We start from the raw sequence: 17,665 nt of genomic DNA on the forward strand, positions 1-17,665 counted from the left end.
CGGTGGATCAGACCGGAGGACCCCAAGGCTCCCACCTCCTGCCCACCCTTGGTGCCCTCCCCTTGCCCTGCCTGGCTCCGGAGTGCCCTGGCCGGCCCCGGCCTCCTGGTCCTCAGTCCTGTCCTTCCTTTCTCAAATCCTCCTCCAGCCCACCCTGTCCCTGCATCCTCTGCGGTGCTCCCGCCACAACGGCCTCCAGCCCTCCCTGCAGAGACCAAGCCTGAGGCTCTGGACTCGGGCAGACCTGGGACCAATCCTGGCTTGGCCGCTCACTAGCCTGACCTTGCCTGAGCCTCAGTTTCCTCTTAGGGGTACCAAGAATACCTACTTTGTGGGTTGCTGGCAAGGATCAACAGAGAACGCAGGACTGTGCCGGGAGCCACGCCTAGCACGGGCCAGCAGTGGGCTGCCTGCGTCTCTCCCTTTCTTGGCCCAGAGCAACGGAGGAACCGTGCCCGCCGCATCCCTTGCTGTCGCCAGGTTCTGTGGCTCGGCTGTGAGCCGCATGGATTCTTGACCTGGTTTTCCTCTGCTTCTAACTGTCCAGACAGCTGGCCCTGCTCCCGGCAGAGAAGCCAGGGACGGGGGCTGAAAGCTGAGGAGGTGAATGTGAGCCGCGGATTTACAATAGCTTTTCTGAGCTTGGCAGGTGTGGCCGAAGTGGGCGCTATCGGTGAACACAGCGAGGCCGCTGGGCCCGCTGGGTAATTGGCCTCCACCGGCTTGGCAAAGCTTCGGGATGTTCCCGTCAGACCCCCCAGTGTGCTGGCCCTGGGGCCAAGAGATCGGCCACTCTTTGGCTGCGTGACGTTGGCCACGTTAATTACCAGTCTGTTTCCTCTGGAACCACGAACCAGGCCCGTGGAGGCTGGGGTGGCAAGAAGAAAAGATGACAACGCCAGGAGAAGCGTTGCCATGCTCAACCGCGGGGCCCCGGTGAGGGGACGGTGACGAGGATGATGTCCGGGACTCTAAAGATGAGTCACTGCATGCACAGAGCTTGGGGGATGGCACTGCAGGCAGAGGGAGCAGCAAGTGCGATAGTGTGGACTCTACAATCAGTCACAACTGGGCGACCTCAGGCAAATTACTTAGCCTCTCTGGGCCTCAGTTTTGTTATCTGTAAGGTGGGGGTAAGAGCAGTTTCCGTGTGGTTGGGAGGATTGCAAGTGATACACCGGGTTGAATAGTGCCTCCCACAAACTGTCCATTTGTGACCATTTGGACCCTGTGAATGTGATCTTATTTGGAAATGGGGTCTCTGCAGATGTAATCAAATTAAGATAAAGTCAGCCCAGCCAGCGTGGCTCAGTGGTTGAGTATCGACCTATGAACCAGGAGGTCATAGTTTGATTCCCGATCAGGGCACATGTCCGGGTTGCAGGCTCGGTCCCCAGTGTGGGGCGTGCAGGAGGCAGCCCATCAGTGACTCTCTCATCACTGATGTTTCTCTCTCTCTCTTCCTCTCCATGCCTCTCTGAGGGAACCTGGCCCTGCAACACCTTGAACTCAGACTCTAGACGCCAGACTGAGGGAATACCTCTGCGTTGTTTAAGCCACCCGGTGTGGCTAATGTGTCACAGCGGCCACAGGACCCTAATAACGCGATAATCCAGACATAGTGCTCAGTGCGGCCTTTGGCGTGTAGTACACGCTGTGTCACTGTTATCGTCTTATAGTCATGTGCTACGTGACGATGGGGGTACCTCCTGAGAAACGCGTCACTGGGTGATTTCGTCATGCAAACGTCACCGAGTGCACTTACACACGCCTAGATGGTGCAGCCGACGACACAGCAGGCTGCACGGGTTAGCCTGTTGCTCTGGGCTACAAGCCTGTACCGCACGTTACTGTGCTGAACACCACAGGCAATTGTAAAAGTAACCCACAGTGTTTTGTATCTAAACAGCGAAGGTGCAGCAAAATGTGGTTTGAACGATTTAAAGACGGTGCGTCTGTACAGGGCACGCGCCACGCATGGAGCTGGCAGGACTGGGTGCGTCGGTGGTGAGTGGCGAGTGAGCGTGAAGGCCGGACACCACTGTGCCGCAATGAGCTGTGCTGTGATGTCATGACAGCTATGATGTCACTGGGCGTTAGGAGTTTTTCAGCTCCATGATAGTATTTTTTAATGTGTTGGGGTGATGTTGGTTAATAAGAAGATCACACGAGTTTCGGGCGTTCACCCTTATAATGTGACATGTGTGGTCTCCCGTGTGCCACCACCCAGTCTCTTCTCCGTCCGTCACCATTTCATTCACCCCCTTTCCCCGCTCTGCCCTCCCCCCATTCCCCTCTGGTAACCTTATGGGACCACCGTGGTATATGTGGCATTGGACACATGACTCTAATTACCCTTAGTCATGCTGTTGAGGTGGGTTGTCATGGCTACAGACGTGGTTGGGAGAGCCCCCTCAACCTCCCTGGCCTCAAGCCTTATTGGGGGGTGAGGGTGGCATGGCCCTTGCCTGCAGGGGTGGCTGCCCTTGGGGGCGTGGATGGCTCCCATGAATCTGGGGAGGGGAGGGGAGGAGCTCTGGAGGGCAGGTCTCCAGGAGGCCTTGGCGGAGAAGGGCTGAGGGCTGCCCCCGTCTGTAACCTCCTGGGAGCTGCCTGGGGTGGCAAGAGCCCAGCCTGGTTTCTGGATTCCGTCTCGGCAGATGCCTCATAAACCTGTCTGGCAGCAACATTCCTCCGGCACCGGCGCAGCTGCTGCCACTCGGCAGGCGCCGCGGGGTAACGTGCAGATGGGGACCGGCAGCTGCAGCTCTCCACAGCCCCGTCTCCCCTGTGGCAGGCGGAGCCCGGCCTTCTTCCGGCTTCTGTTCAGAGAGTGGAGGGGTCTTCTGAGGCCTCCCTCCGAGGGGAGGGAGGGAGGAGACGGAGGCCTCCGGGGTCCTTCAGACCCGAGCAGATCTGACTCCACCTCCCGCCTTCCTCCAGGGCTTGTCACAGCTTCTGGGTTTCCGGTCAGAGTGGGCAGTGGAGCCCTAGCCAGGGTGGCTCAGAGGTTAGAGCTCTGGCCCTTGGACTGAATGGTCAAGAGCCCATACCTCAGTTGCAGGCTTGATTTCCCGACCCCGGTTGGGGCGCATACGGGAGGCAACCAATGGATGTGTTTCTCTCACATCGATGTTTCTCTCTCTCCCCCTCCCTTCCACTCTCTCTAAAAGTCCGTGGGAAACTGTCCTCGGGTGAGGATTTTAAAAAGTGGGCAGTGGAGAGAAGTGCCCTCTGAACAGCTGGCCTGGCCCCTCCTCGGACTGGCCGCTTGACCTCTCAGGGCCTCGGTGGTCTCACCTGTACTTGGGGATGCTTTGAGGACTTGAGGAGCCATCAGAAGTGGAGGGCACCCTCCTTCCCCTGCGCCCAACAGCCCCAGGCACCCTGACCATGAGGTGTCGCTCAGTGGTTAGAGTGTCGGCGCTCAGATCAAAGGGTCTTGGGTTCGATATCTGATCAAGGGCTCGTACCTTGTTACAGGTTCCCGGTGGGGGTGCATTCAGGAGGCAACTAATCGATGTGTCTCTCTCACATCAATGTTTCTCTCTCTCTCCCCCGCTCTCAGTTCCTCCCTTCCATCTCCCCCCCTCCTCTCTCCCTTCTACTCTCTCTAGAAATCAATGGGAAAAAATCCTCAAGTGAGGATTAAAAACAAACCATCAAAAGCAGGCCATCCCAGGTCCCCGGACTCCACTGCCTGCTGGCATCAGGCTCCAAAGATGGTAGCACCCCATCCAGGCCAGGGGTCGGCCTGAGCATTCTGGAGCGAGTGCAAGGTTCTACTTCTGCAACTCTTTCCCTATCAAGTCCCCTCCCATTTTCATCCACAGTTGAATTTAACAAACAGGGTTTGAGTGTCTGCGCACGCTAGGCCTTGTGCCAGAAGAAAGAACAGCAACAATCATCGTGGCGGCAGTCCTCACCACAGGGAGAGTTTCTTCATCCGTCACATGAGGTAATAGCAGTGATACCCACCTCTTAGGATGTTGTAAGGACAAGATGAGATCTTGCACATAAAGGACTTAGCATAGAGTGCCTGACACATAGTAAGTGCTTAATAAATATTATCCATAATAATAATAACTATTATTATTAAAACTGCCATTTATGAGGACATTGAGGCTCAGAGAGTTTAAAGGCCTTACGCAAGGTCACACGGCGTGGAGCTCGAAGTCAGGGAGCTCAAGGCTAACGGAGGAGACTGGTGAATCCCTCACAAGCTCCAGTGCAGTGTGTGAAGTGAGTTAAGGGGAAGGTGAGGGCCCTGGGAGAGTTCTGACGGGGCAAGATCAGGAGGGCTCCCTGGAGAAGGTGATCTGACATTGGGCCTCACAAGGCGAATGGGCTGTCGGCATGGCGGGAACTGCATGAGCACAGGTGGGGAGGCATGGTCACATGGCAACTCACGGAGCAGAAAAAGGGCACCTCGGGGGATCAGTGGGAGAGAAGCCGGGGCAGGTCGGTTGCAGGCCGATGGCCAAGAGCCTCAGATGCGTGCTGAGGATGCTACAGGGTGGCAGGGCCCCAGCGACTGTACCCTTGAGAGGCAGCATGGTGCTGGGGTTCAGATCCACAGAGCAGGGCCAATAGCAGCGTGTGCACCCTCAGCAGGAAGAAGGAGGCAGGAGCCCTCAGCCAGTGCCAGCCTGTCTGCCAGGCACGGTGTGGCTCTTTGGCCAGGAGAGCGAGCTTTCGGGTCTGTCTGGGCTGTGACTCCCCAGATACGTTACGTGTCCTGAGTCCCCGGGGTCTCTCCCCTTCTAAGAAGTCCAGTGCAAGGGCTGAGAGGACACCGAGCCCGCCCGGGTGAGTGCTGCCCAGCTGCCACGAGTGGCTGGCACAAGCAGATACCAGGTAGGAAGTCTTGAGAGCAGAAGAAAATCCTGATTATTGACAAGCGGGTGCTCAGCAGGCACGTGGACACGCAGGTCTGACCCAAGGCTGGGACTCTCAGAGGCGGTCAGTCATGGTCTCCAAGATGGACCTTCCTTTGTTCCCTTCAGGCTGGGCCACGGCCCCCTTCCCCCAACCACTGATCTCCCATCTGGTGCTGGCTTTGTTTGGTGAAGCAACTGTCAGGAGTGAAGACAGGCCCGGATGCTGAGCTGAAATGACCCCTCCCTTGGGCCATGCCCTCAGCAAGCAGATCTCAGATCTACAGAGCTCCTCTCCAACTTGCGTTAGTGCTGGGACGGCCCCAGCCACCCTCCTCGGCTCCCCAGGGAGGGACGGGAGACCCAGAGAGGGGAAGACCCGGCCAGGCAGTGGCTGGGACGCAGCTCCTGTCCCCGAGTGCCAGCCAGCCAAGCTGCCTTCCCACAGAGGTCCTACTCATCATGGGCCTCCCCCAGCTGCGCTTATAACACAGAGACTCAGTTTCTCCATCTGTACAATGGGAATGATACTATCTATTGCACATGTCATGAGCAGTGAGTGATATCAAAGGCAATCTTGTCTGCCCAGAGTTTAGCCCAGTGCTTGGGACACACCTGTCCTTCAGCAGAACCACGCTAAGTCGGATTAAAGTCCCAGCCTCGTATTCCAGGCCCTGTACGTTCCAGTCGTTTGGGATAGGGGGAGGTTCTCCATGAAGATGACGAATGGAAGCCACGGAAACCATGAAGCTCCTAGTCGCGTCTTCCCCATCGCCTGGACGCCGGCGATGTCAGCAGGGCGGGCGGGAGGTTGAGACTTGTCACGATGACTAAGAACTGTGGGAGTCTGGTTCATCAGCAGCATCCCAACTTCCCGTGGCTGTTTGCAAACAAGGGCCACCCCCGGAGGAGGAGGACCGGAGTCCGGGGAGAGGCCGGGGCTGCCGCAGAGCCCGGCTGAGGGATGCTGGCCGTGCCAAGCGGCTGCCAGGGTGGTCAGGAGCCATGGCTGTGGTTCCCCAGAACACCTGGCCGCTGCCTCTGCACACCCCTGCCTGCACCAGCGGGAACGGAAAGTGATTGCAGAGGCCAGAGCCCCTGCCAGGCATCCCTTTATTGCAAGAAGCCAGAAGGAAGGGCCAGGCCTGTGCCAGGTGACGAATAACCTCAACCATGCTGATGGCCCTGTGAGCAGAATCTTCCGGGATGTTCTAGAACCCACCTGGAAGGTGACTGGGAGCTAGAGACAGGCAGGGAGGGGGTGCGCTGACTCAGCGCTCAGCCCCGCCCAGCCCAGCGACAGAAACGCAGCGAAGGCAGCCGGCCCGCCCCTCTCCTGACAGCCAGGGCTCCCTCGTGCCTCACCGGGGAGCCGGCGGCCGGAACCCCACACCCAGGAGGAAAACTGTAAGTGCGTGCGAACAGTCCTTCTCGTCCAGAACGCTGCCTGGGGCGGTGTGAAGTGTCCATTGGGTCTGCCCTCCGGACGGCAATGTGGCCACATGTTTAGAAAGTGTAAGGGGAAAACAATGCTCCGACTCTTTCTTCAGAAAGATGACATGGAATCACCACGCGGATCCCTGCCTCCCTGCCCTGGGGATGGACAGGCTGTGGGGGGGGGGGGGGGCGATGTCCACGGCAACTTGATTTATAAAAGTGGAAAATGTGGGAGCCACTCACGTGTCTGACCCCATGGAACGGCCAGTTCTGTCGGGGAGGAGCCGTTCAGCGGAATATGGTGCAGCCATTTAACACGATTATTTTCCCCGTCATTTATTACGGAGCGCCGGGTGCGTCCCCAGACATTGGGACCCCGACTCAGAATGGGACCTGGGTCTCATCCTGGGTCTGGGGGCGGGGAGCCTCAAGTTCAGAAAAGAACAGGACTTAGTGGGAAGATGTAACTTGGAAATGCTCATTACGTGACTGTGAGGGAGAAAAGGCAGAGTTGAAAATGCTGTGACTCTGCCTCCCGCTAGGATTAGCTAGGGTCTGTGGGACGCCGCTGTGCGCCACGGATCTTATGTGCTTGCTCGTAGCTCCCGGTGCCCACTGGGTCAGGGACTGGTACTCTGCCTACGGAACTGACCGAGCCAGGGTTCAGACCCAGGGCCACCTGACCCCCACACCCAGTTGTAACCATCACTCTATTCTGTCTCTCCTTCACACAGAAATAATGTCTGTTCAGAGCCAAGTACCAAAGAGAAAAGCTGGGCCGATGACAGTAAGTGAGGAGTGTGCGGTTGGGGGCTTATTCCTCTCTTGGTTTCTCCTACATTTGTGCAGAAAAAGAAAAAAAAAAACAAAAAAAAAAACAACCCAGACACCTAGAATTTGCAGCAGACGGGGAAAACGAATGGGGAAGCTGAGGGAAAGTGGGAATGCGTGAATGATGCATGCCTTGGCTTTGAACGGGAAGATGGATGATTTGGGAGCAAGAAGTGAAGCCGGGCCTGGCCGGCGTGGCTCAGTGGTCGACCTATGAACTAGGATCGATTCCCGGTCAGGACACACGCCCGGGTTGCGGGGCTTGATCCCCAGTGTGGGGCGTGCAGGAGGCAGCCAATCAATGATGCGCCCTCATCGTTGATGTTTCTATCTCTCTCCTTCTCCGTTCCTCTCTGAAATCAATAAAAATATATTAAAAAAGCAAAAACAAGTGAAGCCAGGAGCATTTGCGCGATGGAGCCCAGGTGGCTTCTGGGCCATCTTCTTCGAAAGGCAGACTCCGAGAGGAAGGAGTGGGGGCAGGGCTGTCCGCCCACCTCCTTCTAGCTAAGTCAGTGCTTCGGTACACACCTCCCAGTGCCTGCATTCCTCTCATATTTTACACTGCGGGAAATGATAAAGGGGAAAACCCTGTTTGCTTCCCACCCTGGAGCGCTGGGAGGGGCTATCGCTGCCAAATTCTTTCTTAGGTCCTAGGAGGTGTTAGGTTGCCCTCACCTGAGAGCCAGGGAGGCACCGCTGAGCCCAGTCTCCCTGGCAAAGGCAGAAAGGAGTCACTGTCTAGAGATCTGAGAGCAAGGCGGTTTCACGGGGGGAGGGTTGCCTTGGTTCTCTGCGGAGACTTTGGAAATGGGAGACGCTTTTTTCCTGTCCACACAGCTTTTAGAAACCAGGCGCCCTTGGGCTCGGAAGCGGAGAGAGGAGAAAGGGACCATTTGTGCGAATATCGATCGAGCACCCAGTGCCTGTGGAGCCGAGGCTGGAGCAGCGGGTGATGGAGCTTACAGTCCTCCCACGCCTGCATGTCCACCGAGGAGCATGCCTTTCTGAGAGCCAGCGGTGCAAGCCGGGCCAGCCCCCCACATGCTCAGGGGCTGAATGCCCACGTCCTGCAGCTGGGGTCAAACTCATGCTCCAGGGACGGCCTGTCCCCTCCACAGATCCTTCCCGGCTCTTTCTGCTCTGTCCACAAAGGCTGCTTCAGGGGCATTGAAAGATGTGGTTGCTAACTGGGTCAGGGTTACTTAAAATGTGACTGGTAAGTGCAGCATGCTGTTTTCCAAATCCAAGAAACTATTTATTACCCAGAATTATGCAAGGATCCACGATTGCAGGGTGCTCCCTACTGAGCACATTGAAATCATTGCTTAAGGATCCACCGCTTACTTCTTTTTGATATGAATTATCCTGACGTTACCCGGGAAGAAAGTGTGGGTATGCTTAATGTACCCCGACCTTCCCTCCGGCTTATATGTATTTACTCAGTGAAGGGCCCGACCAAGGAGCTGATTCACTCCAATCCAGTGGGGAGGGGCGGCAGGGAGGTGAGTAGTCAGGTGCCGGGAGCCTGGGATGGTCAGGAAGGTGACCTCTCTGCTTGAAGGACTTGGAGGACAGGTCGGTCAGGTACAGGAGGGGGCGGCAGGTAGGCGCGGGGTAAAGGTGACAGGACTGCCAGGAAGGGGGACCAGCACGGCGAAGGCCCCGGTGATGACGGAATCTCGAGCTAAATCCCTAAAAGCGGAAAATCGTGTAGTCCTACTTGTGCTTCACTCTGGGTTACTGTGAGAATCAAATCAAGCAAAACCCCCCTTTTTGCAGCCTTGTGAGCAGAACCCTAGGGCCGTGGTCAGCAAACTGCGGCTCGCGGGCCACATGTAGCTCTTTGGCCCCTTGAGTGTGGCTCTTCCACAAAATACCACGGCCTGGGCGAGTCTATTTTGAAGAAGTGGCGTTAGAAGAAGGTTAAGTTTAAAAAATTTGGCTCTCAAAAGGAATTTCAGTCATTGTACTGTTGATGTTTGGCTCTGCTGACTGATGAGTTTGCCGACCACTGCCCTCGGGCTCTTGCTGCCTGGCAAATCCACTCCGTTCCCTGTAGCCAGGGGAGAACTGGCAATTTCCACATCACACCACCGGTGAAGTTTCTAAAATAGAATGACCTGGAAGTCATCGGTATGTAGTCCCTGGTGACATTGCGCATTCTTTGTTTCTCTTCTTTTTTTAAAATATATTGTTATTGATTTCAGAGAGGAAGGGAGAGGGAGAGAGATAGAAACATCAGTGATGAGAGAGAATCGTTGATCGGCTGCCTCCTGCACGCCCCACACTGGGGATGGAGCCCACAACCCAGGCCTGTGCCCTGATTGGGAATCGAACCGTGGCCTCCTGGTTGAGCCACGCCAGCTGGGCAGACATTGTGATTTTTAAACTAAATGTTTACCATCAGAAGCAATTCGTCTTTACATTACAAGTCAGAGTTTTTCTAGAATTCTGAAAATGCCTCTTCCTAGTGCTGCAAATTATTTTTTCTTTCACTGGTTGTGCTTGGATCTTAATAAACTTGCACCTATACACCTAGGACAGCAGTTTATGTTTGTGCATATGTATATCCACACGGCATACACCAACCGGGTTTATATCTCAGCTCCGCCACACATTGGATTAATGGGGACTGATGGTGCCCACCTCATTGGGTGTCCAGGGTTAAATGGGAACTTGTTTATAAAGAGCTTAGCGCAGTGCCTGGCACAGTGTTCGCTTTGAATAAATGGTAGCTATTATGTGCATAGAAGAAGAAAAAAAGACTGTCCTAAAATGTTGGCATCTATTCTAGTGGGTGGGATTATCGTTACAATGAACATCTATTACTTTTGTGATCAGAGATAAAGAACAAGAAATGTTATTATTAATTTTAAAATCTGGCTTTGGCTTTGGCAGAAAGAACCTGTAGTTAATGTCAGGGCACCAGCCGGCAAGTAAGACAAGGCATCCGGTTCTATACCCGGACTTTAAACACAGACAGCACCCCACCCCCAGTCAAGTCATAGGAACAAAGGGAGATAGTTGGTCAGGCATCTAGAGAAAGTTCGCCGTCCTCCAACCTTGCAGTCCCCCTGACCACTGCTGTCTGGAGGGCCGGCAGGGGGATTCCCAGGTGGTAACACGCAAATTATGGCCCGCTCTCCCATTGGGAGGGTTCCCGGGCTCTTATCTGGAAACCTCTAACTCTCCAGGGACCCATTCCAGGCAAGTGACATTTATCCTCTGTTGGGCGTTTGCTGGGGCATCGCTGTTAGACTATAAAACACACACGAGCCCACTTCCCCGGCGGGGATTGTGAATGTCCTGGTCTGGCTTCCAGAAAAAGCGAGGCCCAAACCTTGGCTCTGTCTCTGGTGGAGATTCTTGACCACCAGCCCAGTGCCTGGGCAGCAGCCGGAGACAGAATCTCCTGGAGCTGCACCGCCCCCCACCCCCCCCCCCCCCCCGACCCGCCAAGTCCCCTCTCTGCTCCTCCTGGGCCATCCCCTGCGGAGCAGAAGGGGCAGAGTGCCCACCTCCTCGGATTATCTGGAACTATCCGCCTGCACTGGGCTGGCTTCGCAGCCTCTTTCTTTCTCCTCCTTCCGCACCCTGGAGGGGGATCTTGCTGCTGACTCGGGAGTAAAATGCCGCCTCTGTTTGGGAGACAAAGAACAGTGGCTCCTCGGGTCAGCTGTCTCTCCTTGGCTCCCCAGGCATCTGTGATGACGGCCTTCCCGGGCAGCCTGGGAGCTGCTCCCACCCAACCATGTGTTCCCTGGGGCTTAAAGGAATACTTGACCTTAGAAATCCCTGGTACCTTTCCTGCTCTGGAAGGTACTAATTTGCCGGGGCTGGGGCCGGGGTGGGGGGGGGGGAGGGCAGGCCTGTGGGGCTGCCCCGTCTGGACAGGCAGCCTGACCTCTGTATTCATATGAGAGCTAGTAAGAGCACGTGTGTGAGACATGTGAAGTGCATGTGTGTGCACTCACTAGTGTGTGAGAGCTCGCGTGTGGACGTGTGGAAGGGTGCCTGTGTACTAAGCTTAAGGTGCATGTGAAGCGTGTGTGGGAAAGCATGTGGGCGCGTGTGTCAAGTGTGTGCATGTGAAAGTGTATGAATGTACTAGCTACAGTGCGTAAGAGCGTGTGTGAAAGTATGTCCTAGAATGTAAACAAATACGCACTAGAGTCGTGAGTGTGACAGACAGCCAGGAGGCATGTCACTGTACGTGTGAGTACCCACTAGTGCATGTGAGTTCCTCCTAGGATTTGAGGATGTGTGTGTTACAGTAAGTTTAAGTGCAGAAGTAGGTATGTACGGACTAGTGTGGGAATGTGTTTGCGCATGTGTGAGGGACGTGTGTAGCGGTGTGTGAGTCCCTGCGTGAAGGTATGAGCGTGCGTGTGCGGCGGTGGGCAAGCGCGCACGTGTGCACTAGCGTGTGCGAGGTCGAGGAGCCCGGACCCCAGGGGCCGGCTGGCGGAGCTCGGGGGTCGTGCGGGGGGCGGGCCGGCGCCTGAGGGTGTGCGGAGCGGAGCGTGTGCTCACGCGCGCCGCCGCCCCCCCCCCCCCCCGGCGGTCGGAGCCGGTTGCCATGGGAACGCGCCGCGGCCCGGGTTAATCATTTCCTGCGGAAAGTGTGCGGGAGGGCGGAGCGGGCGGGCCGAGGCTGCGGCGTGGAGCTGCCTCCCGGCGGCCCGGGCCTGCCGAGCCCCGCCGGCGGCGAAGCGGGGATTCTGCCTCCGCCGGGCCGGTGAGTGGGGCCGGGCGGGCGGGGGGCGGGCCGGGCGCTGGGGGTCCGCCGCGCACACCGGGGGCGGCGTCCGGGCCCGCCCCCCGCGGAAGCCGCGCGCCCGACCCCTGAGGGGCGCGGGGAAGCCCGGCGGGAGCCCCAGCCCCGCGCCGCTCCCGCGCCCCTGCTCTCCCGTCCCCCCACCCGCGCCGTCCAGCCGGCCGAGCACCGGGTCCGGAGCAGGGCGTGGGGCGGCGCCACCGTCCCCTGAGCAGCCTCGGGACCCCCGTTGTTCCCCATTGGCCGGCGCTGCGGGACCCGGACCGGGAACCGCGTGTCCGCCAGCGCCGCCCCTCCCTTTGCAGAGCTCCCGCGCCGGGGCTCCTAGAAGGCTGGTTTCTGGCCCTCCCACCACCTAGGACCCTGGGCAGTCGCTTCCCCCTCGGTGGGCGGGGGGCGGGGTGCGGGCCGGCCCCGGGTCTGGAAGGAGGGCCTGGGCCGTGCCTCCCGGGCAGTGGGAGACTTGAGCGACTGACAGCGGCAGCCTGGGCGGCCGGCAGGGCGAGCAAGAGGCCCCTCCTTCCCCTACTCGTGAGTGAGAGCCCAACTCGGCGCAGTGCAGGGCCTGCCCTGGGAGAGGCTCGGAGGAAGCTGTGTTAAACGCTCAAGAACTCCCCCAACCCCAACACATGTGTCTCCGGGTGTGGGTGGCGGCCACCCCGGGCCTGTCCCTCCCGGGCTCACCAGGCTCAGGCTGGCCGAGCGCCGGGCCTTGCCCTTGATAAAGTAGCCGTCTCCTTGGCCGGGAGAGTCATGTGCAAGGAATGCGCCTCCGAATGGAGCCCTGTGTTTTCAGTGACTGGACTTCAGGGACACGGGGTGCTGAGTTCTGCCATCCTTATGGGCACTAAAGGGAGCAGAGGTTTTGAACTCTGGCTTGTCCTGGAAAACCCAGGATGGGTGACTGCGTGTAGGGGCGGTCCTAGCTCCTGGCCAACCTCCCTGACCTCTGCCCGCTCCCAGCGAGACAGCCCTCCCCAGCCGCAGTCTCTGGGCCGTTGTCAGGTCTGTCCCTCCGTCATTGCCATATCCCTGGTCTGGAGGGACGGGGCTGCCTGAACCCAGAGCCGCAGGGCCCGCCCCTGTAGCCAGCCCCTCTGCGTTCATCCACGCCTGGAGGGAGGCCTGAAAAGGAAATGTGTGAGTTCTTGGTATGCGCCTGTTCTGTTCGGAACTGTTATCTAACCGACCCTGTGTGGTGGGTGGTCCCCATGTTCAGATGGAGATAATGAGGCACAAGGTCACACACCTAGCAAGTGGCAAAGCCAGGTTCTGGTCACTGCTCCTCCAACACCATCCCCCACGGCCCCCCCGGGAGCCCTGGGTGGGCAGCAGCCCAGCCGGGGCTGTTTGAGTCCGGGCACCTTGACCTTCACTCTGCCCTCTGCTAAATCCAGCTGCTTTCCCCTTCAGGATCTTGCACACACCCTTCCTCTTTCTTCCTGAGATCCTCCCGGTCGCCTCCCGACTTCCCTTCCAGAAAGCCACAGGAATATTGTCTTTTCCTGTCCCTGCCCCTCCGACTTAGCCGATCTCCTTCCAAGTCTTTCCCCTCAGCCGTGGGATTGACTTCAGCTTCCTGTCCGGCATGCAGACGGAGCCCGTCTCTCCCTCCTGGCCCATCGGGCAGCTGGTCATCCAGGTTGCTTGTGTGCCCAGCTCTGTGCCCAGCAGCCTGGAGAAGAGGGTGTCTGGCTGCTCCCCTGGTTCCTTCCACTCCACTCCGGCTGTCTCCAGTTCCTCCGTGGACCCGGCCCGCGTACCTGGCTTAGCTTCTGCCCCGCCCCTTCGGCCCACAGTCCTGCCTCCAGCCCAGTGAGAGGCGGCACCTGGGAGCCCCTGCAGGTCGGCTGCCTCAGTCGAGGAAGGCAGGGACCGGGAGTTGCTGGTCGGAGCCTGGCCTTCTCCCGGTTCAGCTCTGAACACCGGTCAGCACGCCTCCGGGCCACCCCCTGTCCCTGCGCTCGCACGTCTTCTGTCTTTCAATGCCTCCACCATTCCTGCCCCTCTGCCCACCCAGCATGTTCCAGCGGCTCCTCAGTACCACATCCTCTGATTCCAGCCTCTCCTCCCACCCTCGCCAAGCTTCCCCAAGAGAAGGGCGTGGGGGCTTCCTGGAGGCCCTGCCCACCCCTTGGTCTGCCCATCTTGCTCCAAGGACATTCTCCCTTAAAGAGCCCCCAGGGTCTTTGTTCCAGTTTGGCCTCTCTGGGCATGTCTCCAGGAAGTAACCATCCTCTCCTTCCCACTTACCCGTCAGCCAGGACTCTGCACCCGCCTGGTGCCCTGCCACCTTCCTCCTCAGCTGCCCTTCCGGCCGGAGTGAGCTCTGTCCTCCTGGTTGCCTCTCGTCTTGCATGACCCTTGGTGACTGTGTCCTCCCCTGTGGCATGGTGGCCTCCCAGCTCTGAGTCTCCGTGTCCAGCCCTGCTCTCTTGCAGGTGTCAGCGCGAGCCTTTGCGTGCGTTTACTTCAGGGCATTCGATCAAAAAGCCATCCCTGGCTATTTGTTCTGGGTGTAGCTGCAGCTCCAGGCCTGGTGCGTGCTGCCTGGCCGGTGTGGCTCAGTGGTTGAGCATCGACCTATGAACTAGGAGATCATAGTTGGATTCCGGTCAGAGCACATGCCTGGGTTGCAGGCACAATCCCTGGTGTGGGGTGTGCAGGAGGCAGCCGATCAGTGATTCTCTCATCAGTGATGTTTCTATTTCTCCCTCTCCCTTCCTCTCTGAAATATATATATGTATGTTTTTTTAAAAAGATGAGCATGCTGTGGGCTCCGCGCTGGGGAGCCATAGAGGGTCAGAGGGTCAGAGTTGATGGACACCCTCTATGTTCAAAACAGATGTCTGAGTGCTCGGTAGCTAGCAGTCAGTGCAGTGATAGACAGGGAACGTGTCTTCAACCCAGGCAGGGCCATGAGGAAGCCCCTGGGTGGCGCCAACTCCATTCTGAACCAAAAGCAAACTCCACGGTGCTTCTTTTGAGCTGACGTGGCTTCTTCTGTAAATGGCATCACGTTTGTCTGAGTCTGGGCCTATAGCTTAGTCACCTTAAAGGCCCTCAAGGCTGCTTTGCACACAATAGGTGCTCAATAAAAGCTTTGCACACAATAGGTGCTCAATAAACGCTTGTGCTGTGAATGCGGGAAGTCTGTTCTGTGCCTTTGCTCCATGTATAAGGGACCTATGGAGCGTCCCATCCAGCCCAGTGCTTCCCACACCCCCCCATTCTCCCACCGCTCTGGCATCTCCCTGCACCCCGCAGTGTTTACCTCCCACCCCCAGGGAGCTTTGAGGCCCTGTTTCTCCTGATCAAAGAGACGCCCCCCCCCCCCCTTTGCAGGTGCTTGGTGCACAGCAGGCACCCAATAAATAATTATTAAATGAAGAATGAACGAATCTTTGTAGTATCTCAACTCCTAGCCAGTTGCCTGCTGTGTTAAGGCTCGGAGGGCAGGCTAGTTTGAATACATGAATGAGCTGACTTGAAGAGAATTTGACACATAAACCTGATTTGTCACAGGCGACCCGCAGGGTCCCTTCTGATTAGATTTACAGCGATGCCACTGACTGCTGCTCCGTGTGGGCACGGCTACAAGCTGTCAGGCTCCGGGTGGAGGGCTTGCGATGGGATCTCCGCGTGGTGCTGCAGACGCACCCGCTGGGCTCCTGGCCCCCTTCAGAGCCTCCCTCCCCCGAATGGCGATGAGGACCGTGAGCCATGGCCTTGGCGCAGACCCTCGAGATCGGTTCGGCCAGCCGGCTTCAGTCTCGTCTCCCGTGCTCTCTCCGCAGGCTGCCGGGCGCCCCGGGGAGGCTGCGGGTGCCCGGGCCATGGTCCAGTCTCGCCGGACCTGGAACCTGGGAGCCCCGCCCTCGCTGCGCGGCCTGTGGAGAGTGGGCCGGGCCCCGGAGGAGCCCGCGCGGGGGATGGCCCGCCCCGCCCCAGCCAGCCCGGCCGCCCGCCCTTTCCCACACACCGGCCCGGGGAGGCTGAGAACTGGTGAGTCCGCATTTTTAAAATGCCTCTTGTTTCCCTCCTTCCTCCCTCCAGATACCAGGGATGAGAGCGAGGTTTCTCGCAAGTTCCTAGGCGCTGGCCGAGCTGTCAGGTAAATCACAGGTCGGGCAGCCGGGCCGCGTGGGGTCGCAGCGTCAGTGTCGCCCCGGCCGGTCCCCGCGGAGTTAAACGTTGACGCGGCCCCAGAGCGGGGAGGACGCGGCCCCAGAGCGGGGAGGACGCGGCCCCAGCCGCGCGGTCAGCCCGGCCTCGGCGGAGGCGCGGGTCTCCCTTTGGTTCCTGCCACCGGCGCTGGTAAACAAGGTAGGTGAGTGGCCGCCGGCTCCCGCGGACACCTGATGCCGCCTGGGCTGGCCCCGGGTGGACTGGGCTGCTCTGGAGCCGGCCTGGCAGGGTTTGGGCGCTCGCTGTGCGCTCCGTCTTAGGTACCCATCCAGGCGGCTCTGGGAGGGACCCCAACAGCAGGTGGGCAGCGAAGGAGCCCCTGGATCTGGGTCCCCCACTGGCTGTCCCCGTGGGGAGCTGTCAACACCAGCTCTCCTTTCTGGGTCATGTCCCCTGGTGCCTCCAACAGCGACAAGTGAGTGGCAGCTCTGATTATGGGTTGGGGCTGGATTGTCTGGCTTGTCAGGGGTGGGGAGCTGCCCTTGACCCTTTCCCAAGTTCGGCCTGGGCAGGTCTTCCTAGAAGTGCAGGGGAGAGAGGCGTCTTCGGGGAAGATGGCTTCAGGTGTGTGCTGTGGTCTCTTGTTCTTGACCTACAGGGAGAGGGGTTTAGTTTAGACCCTGTGAGCTGGCTGTGTCCCGCACTGCTGTCAAGTCCAAGCCCATCCATGGAAGGAAGGGGAAACTGAGGCCCAGAGAGGGCACATAGCAAACTCCTCTTGGGCTCTCACTCTCTCCTACCACATTTGTGCCGTCCCGGCTCTCTGTACAGGATAGTAGGCTGGGTGACCCTGGGACCTTCGGGCTTTGGGGTGAGGCAGCCCCGGTTGTCTGGAAGGGACCTGAGATTGGTCTCCACCCCACAAGGTTGTCTTAAGGATTGCAAATAGAATAGGAATTAGCATTGCTTTTCTGGTAAAAAAAAAAAAAAAAAAAAGCAAGAAGGAAAAAAACACACCAAAACAACCACCAAAATTTGTGCCCTTAAAAACTGAGGGAAAAAAAAAAAAAGACAAACCAAAAACAAATTATAAAAAATAAAATAAAAGCCCTGGCCAGGTGGCATGGAGTGTCGGCCCATAAACCAAAAGGTCGCAGGGTCAGTTCCTGGTCAGGACACATACTCTTACTTAGGTTGTGGGTTGAATCCCTGGGCAGGGAGCACATGGGAGCCAGCCATAGATGTTTTTCTCTGTCTGGAGGCGGGTGTGGGGGGGGGGGAATAAAAATCACCTACAGGCATACCTTGGAAATTAGAGGGTTCGGTTCCAGACCACCACAAAGGGAGAATGGCAGTAAAGCGGGTCACAGACTTTAGGCTGGTGGCGGGTCTTGCCTTCAGTTTGTAAAACACAGTGTCTGTGGGATGCAGTAAAGCGAAGTGTGAGCTTGTCACTAAGCGTTTTGTATAGTTCCTCCCCGTCCTGTGTGTGCACGTGCGTGCGTGTGTATAGGTCTGTCAGATGAGCATTATGAGTATTATGTACACACTTTTATCCACTTTTAAAATTTGAGACAAAGCTCAAATGAAATCCTGTGTGTGAAATGCTAAG

At 57.8% G+C, this 17,665-nt stretch overlaps 1 protein-coding gene across 4 annotated transcripts in view; it reads left to right on the forward strand.

The window, feature by feature from the left end:
- Positions 1-11,796: 11,796 nt before the first annotated feature.
- KIFC3 (kinesin family member C3) overlaps positions 11,797-17,665 on the forward strand; it is a 36,124-nt gene continuing 30,255 nt past the window's right edge. For 3 of the 4 annotated variants that reach the window (XM_054710674.1, XM_054710673.1, XM_054710675.1), the window contains exon 1: positions 15,733-15,930. In XM_054710674.1, the coding sequence (XP_054566649.1) occupies positions 15,762-15,930 (169 nt within the window). In that variant the 5' untranslated portion in view covers positions 15,733-15,761. Of the gene's footprint in view, positions 11,887-15,722; positions 15,931-17,665 lie in introns of those variants that run through there. The other variant, XM_054710676.1, reaches the window with a different exon arrangement.

Source organism: Eptesicus fuscus, chromosome 21 (assembly GCF_027574615.1).
Source record: "Eptesicus fuscus isolate TK198812 chromosome 21, DD_ASM_mEF_20220401, whole genome shotgun sequence".
Classification (NCBI taxonomy): domain Eukaryota; kingdom Metazoa; phylum Chordata; class Mammalia; order Chiroptera; family Vespertilionidae; genus Eptesicus; species Eptesicus fuscus.